Here is a 13,716-nt window from a genome sequence, read left to right as displayed (position 1 = left end):
TGCCCCCTCTTCCCTTCCTACAGAACCACTTTTTCTTGCCACTTTTATGGGAGATAATTTACCCCATTCTATCTCTCATTTTCTCCCTCTCTCAATATATTCCTTTCTCATCCCTTAATTTGATTTTATTTTTTTAGATATCATTCCTTCATATTCAACTCACCCTGTGCCCTCTGTTTAACATATATATATACACATATACATATACACATATATGTGTGTGTGTGTGTGTGTGTATGTATATATATATATACATATACATATATATATATATATCCATATTCCTTTCAGCTACCCTAATACATGAGTGTGTGTGTGTGTGTATATATACATATATATATACATATACATATATATATATATATCCATATTCCTTTCAGCTACCCTAATACTGAGGTTTCATGAATCATACACATCATCTTTCCGTGTAGGAATGTAAGCAAAAGAGTTCAACTTTAGTAAGTCCCTTGTGATTTCTTTCTTGTTTACCTTTTCATGCTTCTCTTGATTCTTGTGTTTGAAAGTCAAATTTTTTATTCAGCTCTGGTCTTTTCACTGAGAAAGCTTGAAAGTCCTCTATTTTATTGAAAATCCGTATTTTGCCTTGGAGCATGATACTCAGTTTTGCTGGGTAGGTGATTCCTCATTTTAATCCTAGCTCCATTGACCTCTGGAATATCGTATTCCAAGCCCTTCGATCCCTTAGTGTAGAAGCTGCTAGATCCTGTGTTATTCTAATTATGTTTCCACAATACTCAAATTGTTTCTTTCTGGCTGCTTGCAGTATTTTCTCCTTGATTTGGGAGCTCTGGAATTTGGCGACAATATTCCTAGGAGTTTTCTTTTTGGGATCTTTTTGAGGAGGCGCTTGTTGGATTCTTTCAATTTCTATTTTGCCCTGTGGCTCTAGAATATCAGGGCAGTTTTCCTTGATAATTTCTTGAAAGATGATGTCTAGGCTCTTTTTTTGATCAGGGCTGTCAGGTTGTCCAATAGTTTTTAAATTATCTCTCCTGGATCTATTTTCCAGGTCAGTGGTTTTTCTAATGAGATATTTCACATTGTCTTCCACTTTTTCATTCCTTTGTTTCTGTTTTATAATATCTTGATTTCTCATCAAGTCACTAGCTTCCACTTGCTCCAATCTAATTTTTAAGGTAGTATTTTCTTCAGTGGTCTTTTGGACCTCCTTTCCCATTTGGCTAATTCTGCCTTTCAAGGCATTCTTCTCCTCATTGGCTTTTTGGAGCTCTTTTGCCATTTGAGTTAGTCTATTTTTTAAGGTGTTCTTTTTGTCTGTATTTTTTTCAGTATTTTTTTGGGTCTCCTTTAGGAAATCATTGACTTGCTTTTCATGGTTTTCTCGCATCCTTCTCATTTCTCTTCCCAATTTTTCCTCTACTTCTCTAACTTGCTTTTCCAAATCTTTTTTGAGCTTTTCCCTGGCCTGAGACCAGTTCATGTTTTTCTTGGAGGCTTTTGATGTAGGCTCTTTGACTTTGTTGACTTCTTCTGGCTGTATGTTTTGGTCTTCTTTGTCACTAAAGAAAGATTCCAAAGTCTGAGACTGAATCTGAGTGCGTTTTCACTTCCTGGCCATGTTCCCAGCCTACTTACTTGACCTTTGAGTTTTTCGTCGGGGTATGACTGCTTGTGGAGTAAAGAGTATTTTGTTCCAAGCTTGAGGGGATGCGCCGTTGTTTTCAGAGCTATTTCTGTACAGCCAGCTCTGCCACACCAGCACTCTTCCTCCCCCAAGATCCACCAACCTGCACCTGACTCAGATCTTAAGCAAGCTCTGCACTCGTGCTCTGATCTGCCACTTAATTCCTCCCACCAGGTGGGCCTGGGGCCAGAAGCAACTGCAGCTATAGTTCTGTAGCTGCGCCACTTCCTCTGTCCCCAGGGTGGTGGACAAACTGGGAACTCCTTTCACTCCTGTCCCACAGCTTTTCCCACTAACCTTCTCTGTTGTTGTTGTTTGTGGGTTGAGAAGTCTGGTAACTGCCACAGCTTGCTGATTCAAGGCGCTAGGTAGGGTTTGTTTCACCCGGCTCCTGGTCTGGTGGTTCCTGCCACCACCCACGCTGGGTTCTGCTCCCCTCGGCTCCCAGCTCCGTGTGTGATAGACCTCACCCAGCGATCATCCAGGTTGTCCAGGGCTGGAGCCCTGCTTCCCCCTGCTATTTTGTGGGTTCTGCAGTTCCAGGATTTGTTCAGATCCATTTTTTATAGGTTTTTGGAGGTACCTGGCAGAGAGCTCACACAAGTCCCTGCTTTCCAGCCACCATCTTCCATCCTGTGTGATTCTTGTATTCTGTATGCTTTGATAAAAGTATGTAGGAAACCCTTTGCCATTCATGCCAATAGCTTCTATTCAAATCTCTAGGATTGGGTGATTTTTTTTCACCCTCAGTTGCTATCAACAAAAGTACAGTTGTACCATCAAAACTACCTTTTTTCTACTTCTGGATTGCTCTGACTCCTCTGCCTGCTTGGGAGAGTTTGAGACTTGAGTCACAGTGCTTGACTAGAAAATACTACTTTGAATTATTGATCTTTCCTCCTACCTTTTTAATTGCTGATTCCTGAGGGTCTTAGCATGATGGGTGGAGGACAGAATCATTAGGGGTCTTCCTTGCTTTTTCTTGACACCAAAAGGATGCCATTGAACATTCAAGTTATCCATCATTTATCCTTCTGAAAACCATTTTTGCTTGTATATGTTTTTGATGACATCTTTTACACACATTCTCCTTTTTTAGTTCCTTGTTTACAACATACAACATGCCTTTCATGTGCTTCTCCACATTGATAATCTTCCATTTCAGTTCTTTAGAGACAAGTGATCAATAACTTGAAATTATATAACAGCTGAAAGAATCTCAGTATTAAAAAGGTAGCCCTTAATTCAGGGGAAAATTTCAGGTTGTTTTAGGAAATTTGCATTTTCTTATGGGCAGTGTAGGCTGCTCTCTTCCTCCTGTACTGTTCTGCAATGAACTCATTGTCCACTTTTAGTGTCTTTCTGAGATATAATTATATATAGACAGGCAGGCAGAGAGAGAGAAAGAGAGGGAGAGACAGAGATGGATGACAAACATATGTTGTCCATTCAACATTGTATCATAGTCTCAATAGGCATTCTTTATTTACTTCATTTTTCCTGTGTAAATAGTTAAACCGAATTTTTTTTTTCCCTTTGTGGTCTCTTGCTGTGTTACGAGAACTTTAGAAGGCATATGTGTTAGTAATTGTTCTCAGTTGCCTTTTTGAGGTAAGAATAAAATCTGAGATAATACCTCTGCCTTTGATATCCTTCCCCTCCTTCAGCTACCTTGAACATCCCCTCATCATCTTCAAAATTGTTTGGTTCTTAGCACAGTCCTCCTCTCTGTATACTTGTAGTAGTTCAGTAACTTTTCCCATCTTTCTTTTCTTCATTACCATTTCTACTTCCTCTAGATTCCAAATGTGATGACTCTACTGCTCTTGTTAGGGAAAAGAATTCATACAGAAATATTTTCAGATCTTTTCCATCTTTTGTCTGTCTGTTGACCTTTCAATATCATTCTTAAATGCCATCTGGATGGCTTTAGTTGGATCTCACCTACCTTTAATGTTTTCCCAATCTTTTTTTAAAATGGTTCTCCCTCCATTGCTGCTCATATTCTCATGAGATAATGCAGCTCATAATGTTCCACCACCCTTCCCCAAATTTTTACAGAAGAGTTAAATTCCAAACCAATGTTGCTCTTCACTGCCATATCTCCTTGCTTGGCCAGTGATTCTGAGTGGGATTTTAGGGTCTTTGGGTTTCCTCATTTTAGCAGTTGATTTATATCTGCTAAACTTCTGTATGAAATTGTTCACTCTTTTTCTTTTGTCCATTTCCATTTTCAGTGTCAGTAGCTCATTTAAGTAGGTCAGCTTGGAGCTATTTTAATTGCACATCATATCTTCTACTAATTTTTATTTGTACTAATTGTGAAATTTGTACTAACAGATTAGTGCTCTGATTCTATACAGACAGGTAATTCAGAAATAACTCCTATATCAGTAACAGATAACTTCCTGTCATTTCAAATACGATAAATTCCTTTTTTGTATGATGTTATTTTTTGCTTAAAATATCTAGTTTTTTTGGAATTCTTTCCTTGAAGAAAGTATTCATGATGTATTTGCGTGAGGCTTATGAATATTTTACAAAATTGGGGTTTTTTTTAGCCTCTCGTTCCAAATTCCTAAACTGTATCTGTCAACATCCTTTTTGCTGAACTAACATATTACCATCTCTACCGTTAAGTTACTGAGAAACAGAATATATTTTACTATATTTACATGTAGTCTCCTCAGTTTTTGAAGAATTTCCCTACCTCTTCTTATTCTATAACTGATTTTTGTGGATAGGTTGCAGTTATTCTTCTAGTGGTCTTAGAAGACCAAAGATTCCATGTAGTTGTTTCTTTTTGCCTTTGGTTGCATGATAAAACCACCTCACTGTCTTTATTTACATGTTAATAGAGTACTTGTGAGCCATCCTTCCATTTAGCTACAACTTCCTTCTGTCTTCTGACAATACTTTTAAAAACTTGTTTATAGCAAAAGCCTCCAGAATGATAGAATTCAATTCTTAGGGTCATGTATATTCTTTCATTGGTCATTGAGTAAGGATTTCACTTTTAGAGGATCAGCAGCTGTTAGTGTTTGTGGATGGTATAAATAACTGTACCCTCTGTTCCATCGTCTGCCATCACACTACAGAATTCCTACAGGTATTCAAAGGAGTAAATGCCATTTTGTGGAATTATTTTGCTTTGTTTCATGAGTTGATGTCAAATAAATAAATTACCAAGAGGCCAACCATCCTATTTTTAATAAACCTGGAGAAAATTTGTATTTCAAAGATGGACTTTTATTGTAGCAAGCATTTTAGTATGATTTAAATTGCTGTACAACTTACATGTGTCTGATATGTACCCAATAAACTTTACTATACAATTCTCAGTCTAACTTATTGTCTATGTATGGCAGCTGTCTAAGCCTGCATATGTAGTGATGAACTAATTCAGTGGTGTTTCTAACTGTATTTCAGCATCTTCTAAGCAACATTATTAATCCATTAATCCAATTTTACCTGCATGGATGACTAGACCTTTCTTTTGGTCAACCATGAATCTTTTTCATGAGGTCTTACAGAGTTAATGGAACCTTACATTGTTATTCCTCCTTATATTAGTATAAGTTATCTTCTTACCTGGCTGGTAAGCTCTATGAAGATAGGGATTATGGGATAGTGGAATTTATGTAAGCTTACCAGTAGGTGCTCAATAAATGCTTGTTTTGTTATTGATTTTTTTCTTTCTTTGCTTCTACTTAACATCTTGTACCTTATGAAGCCTTCACCCCTAAATTTGCTTGTGCTTTGATTTCTACCTCTTTGTCCAATCCATCTCTACTTTAGCATCACTCACTATCCATTACTTTTCATTCAGATTTTTTTGAGCACCTGTTACATGCAAGGACTGGACTTAAGGTTCTGTGTTTTCATCTTTGAATGTCTCCTAGACTCGAGCCCTTTTTTTTTTTCCCTCCAAATTACATTGGTACTAGATTTCAGAACAGAAATCCCATTGTAGCCACTGGCTAAAGCAGCACTTGGCTGGATTGTTTCTCAAGGGACCAACACTTGAATCCTGGCTCTGCCCCTTCCTCTCTGTGTGACCTTTCTGGTCATTTCACTTGGCTTCACTTTCCTTATCTATGGTTGACTAAATGGTCTCTGAGTTACCTTCCAGCTCTAAATCTATGATCTTCTCATCCTTTTTCTGTTAGTCAATCAACAAGTGTTTATTAAATGTCTACTAAGTGCCAGTCACTTGAAGGCAGCTAGGTGGCTCAGTGGATAGAGCATTGGGTGTGATGTTAAGAAGACTTGAGTTCAAATTTGGCTTCAAACACTCACTAGCAGTGTGACCCTGGGCAAGTCACTTAACCCTAAATAACTGAATAAGAAAATGACAAACCACTCCAATGTCTTTCCCAAGAAAACCCCATGTAGGGTTGTGAAGGAACAATAAGTGCCAATCACTGGGGATACAAACACAGAGCATGAAATAATCCCTACTCTCAAGGAGCTGGGATTCTAACAGGGGAGACAGACATACGTATGTAAGTGTATAATCACCAACACAATGCAAACTTCTTTAATCTTTAACCTGCTCCTTTCTTCATTCCTTCTTGTTGGTCCTAACTCAGACATGGCTCACCTCCTGATGTCACCACTTCTTCCTTGCTACTTTTTCCTGTACTGGCTGTGCATTCAAATCCCCAACTCACTGGTCTAGAGGTGCAATTAAAACACTCCTTGTACTCCATTACCACTTTCCTACTTCCTACCTGCTCCACTAAGGAACTCTCCTCCTTCATGGTTCCACTGTTGACATTTAGCATCCAGTCTAGATCCTAGACATTCTCCTTTCCTTAATGTGTCACTGCCTGACTCACAATCTTTCTTTCCTCCCCAATTCTGCCTTCATGCTAGAGGATTTCAACATACACATTGATGTCCCCTGAAGGACTCTTAACTTCCCAGTTCGTTAATCTATTTAATTCCCATGACCTATTTGCTTCTTTGCTCCACCTCAGCTACACACAAGGATTGTTACCCCCTTGATCTTGCCTTCACTAGTGTTCCATTTTTTTGTTCATAATTCTCTGATCATAATTTTCTACCATTCTATCTTTCCCTTTCCTTTATTCTCCTTAACATCATTATCAATAGTAATGTTTGTAATTATTTTTGTTTTATGTTTATGTTTTTGTTTTATGTTTATATTAATGGTTATAGTTATAATAATAATTAGTCTCTCTAACATTAATATTATTCCCTCTTCTTCACCCTCACCACTCATTCCACCCCTCAGTTCTTTTCCAGGCCATTATCCCTGCACCTGCTATACTCTCTTCTACTTTCTTCCTTCCTTGGCTACCCCCCTACCCCGACAGTGACTGTCCCTTCTGTGTAGAGTTCCCTGACTCCCTGGCTCTACCTCTTGATTTCTTTGACTTCGTTCAAGGCTCTGCTAGAGTCTCACTTTCTGCAAAAGGCCGTGTGCCAGATGCTAGTGCCTTTCCCTCAGATTACCTTCCATCTGCACTGTCCATATCTTGTATCTACCTAATTATTTACATGTTATCTCTCCCATTAGAATGTCTGTTCCTTGAGGACAGGACTGTTTCGCCTTTGATATCCCCAGCACTTAGCAGTGTCTTCTTTCACATAATTAGCACTTAATAAATATTTGTTGACTGACAGTGCTTTTAAAAACTTGTTAAATGGCATAAAGAATACTGCATTGCTTTGGAATTGACAAAACATCCTCTTTTGTGTAACCTTCTGCTCACTTGTTCTCCCAATTATTTTTTACAAATATTTGGTCTACATAAAAAAATCTGAAAACTGAAACCAGATACTTAAAAATAAGCACTACAGTTTATTTCTCTGCATATGGTAGCAATGAGTAGCCTTCCATATTAGTAAGAAGGAGTGTAGAAAGAAACAGCATGGTAACTGGCTGTGTGACCCTGAGCAAGTCATTTACTCTTATGCTTGAGGCAGTTCTCTGAGTTAGAGAGTTTGCTGTGCCTTCGTAGAGGGAAATGCCTCCTCTGAGAGTGCTCTATTCCAATAAAATCACAGGTCTCTATCCCTAGCCTTTTTAGGCCATTTAACAACAATACCCAAAGGGTCTGCTAACTCATAGTTTTAGAGCTACAGGAGTTAGGGTTAGAAATCATGTAGGCCACACCCTTCACACCCTTCATTCAACAAATGACAAAACACAGAGGCCCAGAGGACTAAGTGATTTTGTCCTCAGTGGTAGAGTGTCCTTCGTTGTAGAACTGGAATTAGAATCTAGGTCTCTTTAATAGCAGTTCAGTGTTCTTAGCAGTAAAGCCCAAAGGCCATTAAAACAGGATTCCACCTACATTTTAGTAATAGAAATATTTGAGCTAAAATACCTAATCAAAATGCAAATTTCTGCCACTAGCTATGGTTGAATCTACAAGGTAGAAGCTCAATAGAAACTTGCTCTTAAGTTATGGGCCAGCAATTCAGGTAGATGCCACAAGATGGGCCAGGCCCAAATAGTTACCTACGCTGTCATCAGGTGTTGTTAAATGAGATAGCTAACTTAGAAGTGAAAGCTAATTCAGAATTCTGTACTTGTTTTCCTGTTAAATATGTCTCTTGAAATAACTGTCTGAATTAGTTATCCATTCTTTGTAGATTGATCAATACAGGTAGAGAAGTAGAATACCTAAATATTTTCAGCCTGAATTTTACTTATCAGTCATGGCTGTATCTTTTCAGGTTTAAACCCAGAAGGGTATGTGCATGTTTCTAGGAATTGGCTTTTTAGTAGAATATGAAGTTACATCTGGGCTCTAGAACATGGTATCCTGGGCAGGTAATTGTAGATTTTGCGCACAGCCACAAAGCTTATATAGTGGCTGTCTTGTTTTTCTTTGGTTGCTTTTGTTTATTTTTCCTTTTCTACTTTACTTAATAAAGAAAAACATCTAAGATGACATTACTGTCCCTACAGAGGCCCATCCTCACTCAGAATTCTTGATATCTGTGTTAGTAACCCAGTAATGCCAAATGAACTACTCTTATTTACTTTTATACAAGATAAGTCTTTCTTCTTTTTGGAGCCTGAAGTTCACTTCCCTACTATGTCCTTCTTTAAGTGGATTTGCCCTGCTTCTGTTCTGCATCTTTCAGATACATTTTAAACAGGGCTATTTTTAAACATGGGCTCACTCATGCAGGGGAGCTTCATGACAAACTTTTATTTAACAATATAATTTCACATGAAAACTGATGACCTCTAAAGTTCCTTAAAGTTCTGCTTTTGTGGTCACAGTAGATTCTTGGTGTAACTAAAATCTCACCTTCTACAGGAAGCCTTCCCCAATCTCTCTTAATTCCAGTATCTTCTTTCTGTAAATCATTTCCTGTTAATTCTTTATGTAGCTTGCTTTGTATATATTTGTTTACATGTTGTCTCCTCCATTAGATTGTATGGTCCTCGAAGTCAGGGACTGTCTTTTGCCTCTTTTTGTATCCTTATCACTTAGCACAGTGCCTAGCATACAGTAGGTACTTAATAAATGCTTACTGGGGGAAAAAAAGCCAAAAAATGCTTACTGGTTGATTATACATTTAATATATATTTATTGATCTATTCTTTAAGTAACCTTGTTATCCCATTCTTCTATAATTTTATTTCTTTAGCCATATTTTGCAACATGGAAGCATATTACAATTTAGGCTGTAGTTCAAGTTTGGTTTTTACTTGATAGAATTTTTAGGAGTTCTAGAACTAGTATACCAATGCCTAAATTAGAACTTAAAGGAGCTGATTTTTTTAGTGTAATAAATGTTGCAAATGAATAGTCCTATATGAATTTCACCTATCATCAGCAATGTTCTAGATTCTCTAAATTAGGGAATTATACTCATATTAGACACCAGTATCTTTTTTAAAGTATTATTTTCAAATTAAAGGGTTTTTAAAAATTTTCAATTCTGTGTTAATTTCCCCATATTAGAACTCATCATATCAAATTGTTTGTCCATGGTAATAACACCTTTAGAACTTGTATTTGAAAAGCGAATTTAGTGGGAAGTTTGTAGATTGACACAGTTGCACGGAGGGAAATAGTACAGTACAGAAAAGCATGTGCAAGATCTTCAGTTCACAAAATTTTACAAATTCACATATTGCTTCAGTTTTCAGAGCTTTTTCACATAAGTCCTTATATTTGATCGTGATGGTTTCTATTGCTAAGAATGTGTTATGTAGCACTTAGTGCTACATAATGATCCTTATCATTTTAGGATGCATTTAGGCTAATAAATTCACATTTAACATTTCTATTTGTAATAATGTGATAGTGCCCATTTCATGTAAACTTTTATTTAAGACATAACAAGAATCTATCATATGATGAAATATATAGGATGATTATATTAGAATATTACAGTTTCTCATTACAATAAAATTTAAATAAGATGGGTTCTAAATTATTAAACATTTAACTGAATATCCGTGATATTCCTTTTTAGCTTTGTGTTTTAAATATTAATCAGCATTATAAAATGGTTTAGAGCTGCATTTCAGTATAGCTGATACACATTTCTTTCTCTTTTTTTTTGTCTCATCTGGCTTTTTCATTTAGCAATCCAATGGGGAGAAGATGGCCGTCCATTTCACTTTCTATTTTATACTGGCAAGCCATCATATTATTCATTAATGCACGTAAGTACATCATATTCTGTGATAAATAATAGTAGCTACAATCAAAATTAACTAATTACTTCAGAAGCTTCAAAATTTATCTACTCATTTTAATAATGGACAATGATAAGACCTAGAACTTTGATTTTAGACTTAGAGATAAAGTTTAACATTCCTACCATTAATTTAAATAAATGCCATTTATTGAATTTCTAATTAAATGGCTTGTTTTCTTTTTAAATATTTTCTCTTAATGGGTAATTTGAAATTTCTTATACCAGTTCTTTTATTTTGTATTATGACTTGCTTAAAAAGGTAGGTTTTTTTTAAAAAGGCATTATATAAGATGTTTAGTAAAGCAACAAGGCAGAAAAGGGATATAGTGTAACATAAAGTTGTTAGGTTCAGTAAGGCATTTGACATGAGGGAAATTTAGACAATTATATCTAATTACATTTTTAAATTGTTCATCTAAGATTTCCATACTCATGAGTAAAAATGAGTATGAGTGGAATTTTACCCTATTTACCGTTATAATAATGATGTCTGAGATACTAGCTTATTACACTCCAACTTCCAACTTCATTTTGCCATATTATGAACAGTCCTTTCACAGCTATGGACATTGATAGTGTGCAAATTCTTTGACTTCCCAGAATTGTCCTGTAGAAAGATGGCCACTTATAAATGGAAGAAACCATTGAACATTTAAAAATAAGTTCATCCTGTCAAATTTTATTTTATCTAGTTCATGCTTCTACAAAAGTTACTCAAGTATTTATCAAACATACTCCATCCTCTCCTCCCCAATCTGATATCAGATTTCAAGCATTCCTATTCTATACAAAGCTTTCCTGTCTTTAGATTATGTGCTCCTCAAACCCAGAGGACAAAATCCCCACTTGTCAGGTACATTCATTTCTTGGTGGGGGGGTAGGGAAACAACCCTTTTTTCATTTTTTGTTGACCTTGGGCAAATGAGCTTCTTGCCCTGGCAGAAATGAAATGAATGATAAATGTAGAGTGTGTCTTTGCTGAGTAATGGAGCTGCAGCCGAGGCTTTCCACAGAGGTTTTCTCCTGCACAGCCTGAGGCAGCCCGAGGACCCCTGCTGTTCATTTAAATAGGTATGTCAAATCTGCCTCGAAACGCCGCTGGTTTGATCTGTGGTAATATTTGTGAAGGTTCCATATGGACTTGAGCCCCCTGCAGTGCTAAGAAATAATGTACAACGCTTCATGGTGCAGACGCAAATTTTCTCTGAAAAGGGATGCAATGCTGCGTTTTAGCTGTCGGAGAGGATGATGGAGCTGACGCGCTAGGCCTGTCAACTTGTTACACGGATGGGTTGCACGCAGCGAAGCTGTGGAAAATCTGTGCCTTTTAACTTTTCTACTTAATCACGGTTGTAGCATTGCCTTTAGACTGTATGCTACATTAATTCTCTTCCTGCCTTCTGCCTTTCATCCCAAGTTTCACGGAAAAAAGTAAAGCATGCAGGTCTTGTAGAGGAGCCTTATCAAACAGCTGTCATCCAACAAGCCATTTGCATTTGTTTTGGCTGAAACAGAGCAACCCAAGGGCAAGATGTTTTGTTGCATTCCATCATAATGAAGAAATTACACATTTTACAAGGAGTATAACTTTACTTTTAATTCTTTGTATCATTTTAAGACACATAAGATTGTCCAAGAAACATACCAGCTTCTCAAGGGGTCAAATGTTTCCCTATCACTTGACTGATAGTTCACACTGTATCTGATTGGCATTCATTTTGTATGTTCAGTGGAAAGAATACCAAATCTGAAGTCAGAGGACCTGGGTTTGAAACCCAGCTCTCCCATTTAACTAGCTGTATGACCTTGGGAAAGGCATAACCTTTTGGTTTCTGTATCTGTATAATGGGGATAATATTACTTGTACCTTCCTATGGAGCTCAGGGCTGTTGTGAGGATCAGATAAGATTTGCAAAATCACTTTAAAAATTTTAGATAATGTAATATAAGTTAAAATTATTATGTGACAGCATATTGTAGTGGAAAAACCTGACCTTTGAGTTTGAAATGTTACACCTCTTGTCATTTACTAACCTTATGACCAGGAATATCTAATTCACTTAACCCTAGGAGTTTCAATTTCATTGCTTGTAAGATGGTATTTAAACTAGTATTATCTCCTTTGGGGGGGTTTTGGGAGGGAGACACCACAAAACATTATAAAATATGAAGGTGAAGTAATAATAGTAGTAATGGTAGCAGTAGTTTCAGTAGTAGAAGAAGAATGTTAACTGTTGGAGAGTTCTTTATCAGTTACATTTTCATTAAACAAAATGTTTACGTCATTTTGTTTTGCAGTGTGTTATTAGGTCCAACTGAACAATTATACGAAACTTGATGATTAACATTTGATCTCTAGTAAAGTTGATTCACATTTTTTAAAATTACCAATGTATTTGTGAAAGCAGAAAAACCGTAGTTTAGAATTTTAAAAAATGTTAATGTTAGAGAATTCTTTAATGGAATTTTAAAAGTAATAATACTATGCTTCAGAAGTTTGAATAAATACTAATCTAGATATGTGCCAATTGAATATAATGCATCACACATTTTACTAAATTTATAACTATCATTTCACCAGCATCATTTCTTTTGCTTATCAAACTTTACTGAATAAACATATGAACTCTACAGCTTACAAAATTTGTTTTATATTTAACTGAGCCTTTTATACACAAAGTAAGACTTGCTATCTTTTGTATTCATTTATCCTTTTTGTTCCCATTGTTAGCTCTGGCTTGGGGAAGGTGGATGTAAGAGTTATCATTGCACAGTTAAAAGAATTAGTCCCTTTCAGATTGTGACTTATTAAACAGATCTGAAACTAATAACAGTTTTTGTGTTGTGTTGACATAGCTCTTTTCCTGGTCTTAAAATTCGATATACAAAAGTAAGTGTTTTTCCCACGTTGTAGCCTGGGAACATGTAATATGTTTGATGTAGTAGCAGGCCAACAGGAAGGATTTTGATCACATATAGTGATGTCCATGTTCTGCTAGGAGGTTTTTCTGAAAGAAGGATGCAGTTTGCTTATTGCTTGATTTAATTATGCAATAATAAATTTATACCTAAAACAATACTTTCTCTAAACTGAAAAATTATTTTATAAATTTACACGTTATTTTCAACCTGTGTTGGTACTTGGGCATAGCAGCTAATGTTTCGATGTGCAGCCCTGAAATCAAGGGCACTCCCTTAAATGATTTTTATATTTTGTTAGCTTCTCAATGTCTAACCTTCACCAACTACAGATTAACTAGACATGGTAGTGAGCCTTATTTTGATGTGGGCTGAGGGATAGTGAAAAGATAGCAGGTAGAGTATTACTTTATTGAAGTTGTATTTTCTCT

General features: G+C 36.4%; 1 protein-coding gene across 1 annotated transcript in view; it reads left to right on the top strand.

Annotated features, from left to right (window-relative positions):
• Positions 1-13,716, top strand: part of MRPS9 (mitochondrial ribosomal protein S9) — a 99,397-nt gene that overhangs the window by 58,378 nt on the left and 27,303 nt on the right. The window contains exon 5 of the mRNA XM_036756415.1: positions 10,252-10,331. Within this exon, the coding sequence (XP_036612310.1) occupies positions 10,252-10,331 (80 nt within the window). The remainder of the gene's footprint in view (positions 1-10,251; positions 10,332-13,716) is intronic.

This window comes from Trichosurus vulpecula, chromosome 4 (genome assembly GCF_011100635.1).
Source record: "Trichosurus vulpecula isolate mTriVul1 chromosome 4, mTriVul1.pri, whole genome shotgun sequence".
Classification (NCBI taxonomy): Eukaryota; Metazoa; Chordata; class Mammalia; order Diprotodontia; family Phalangeridae; genus Trichosurus; species Trichosurus vulpecula.
The sequence above is the reverse complement of the archived record's forward strand: the minus strand, read 5'-3'. Positions and strand labels throughout refer to the sequence as shown.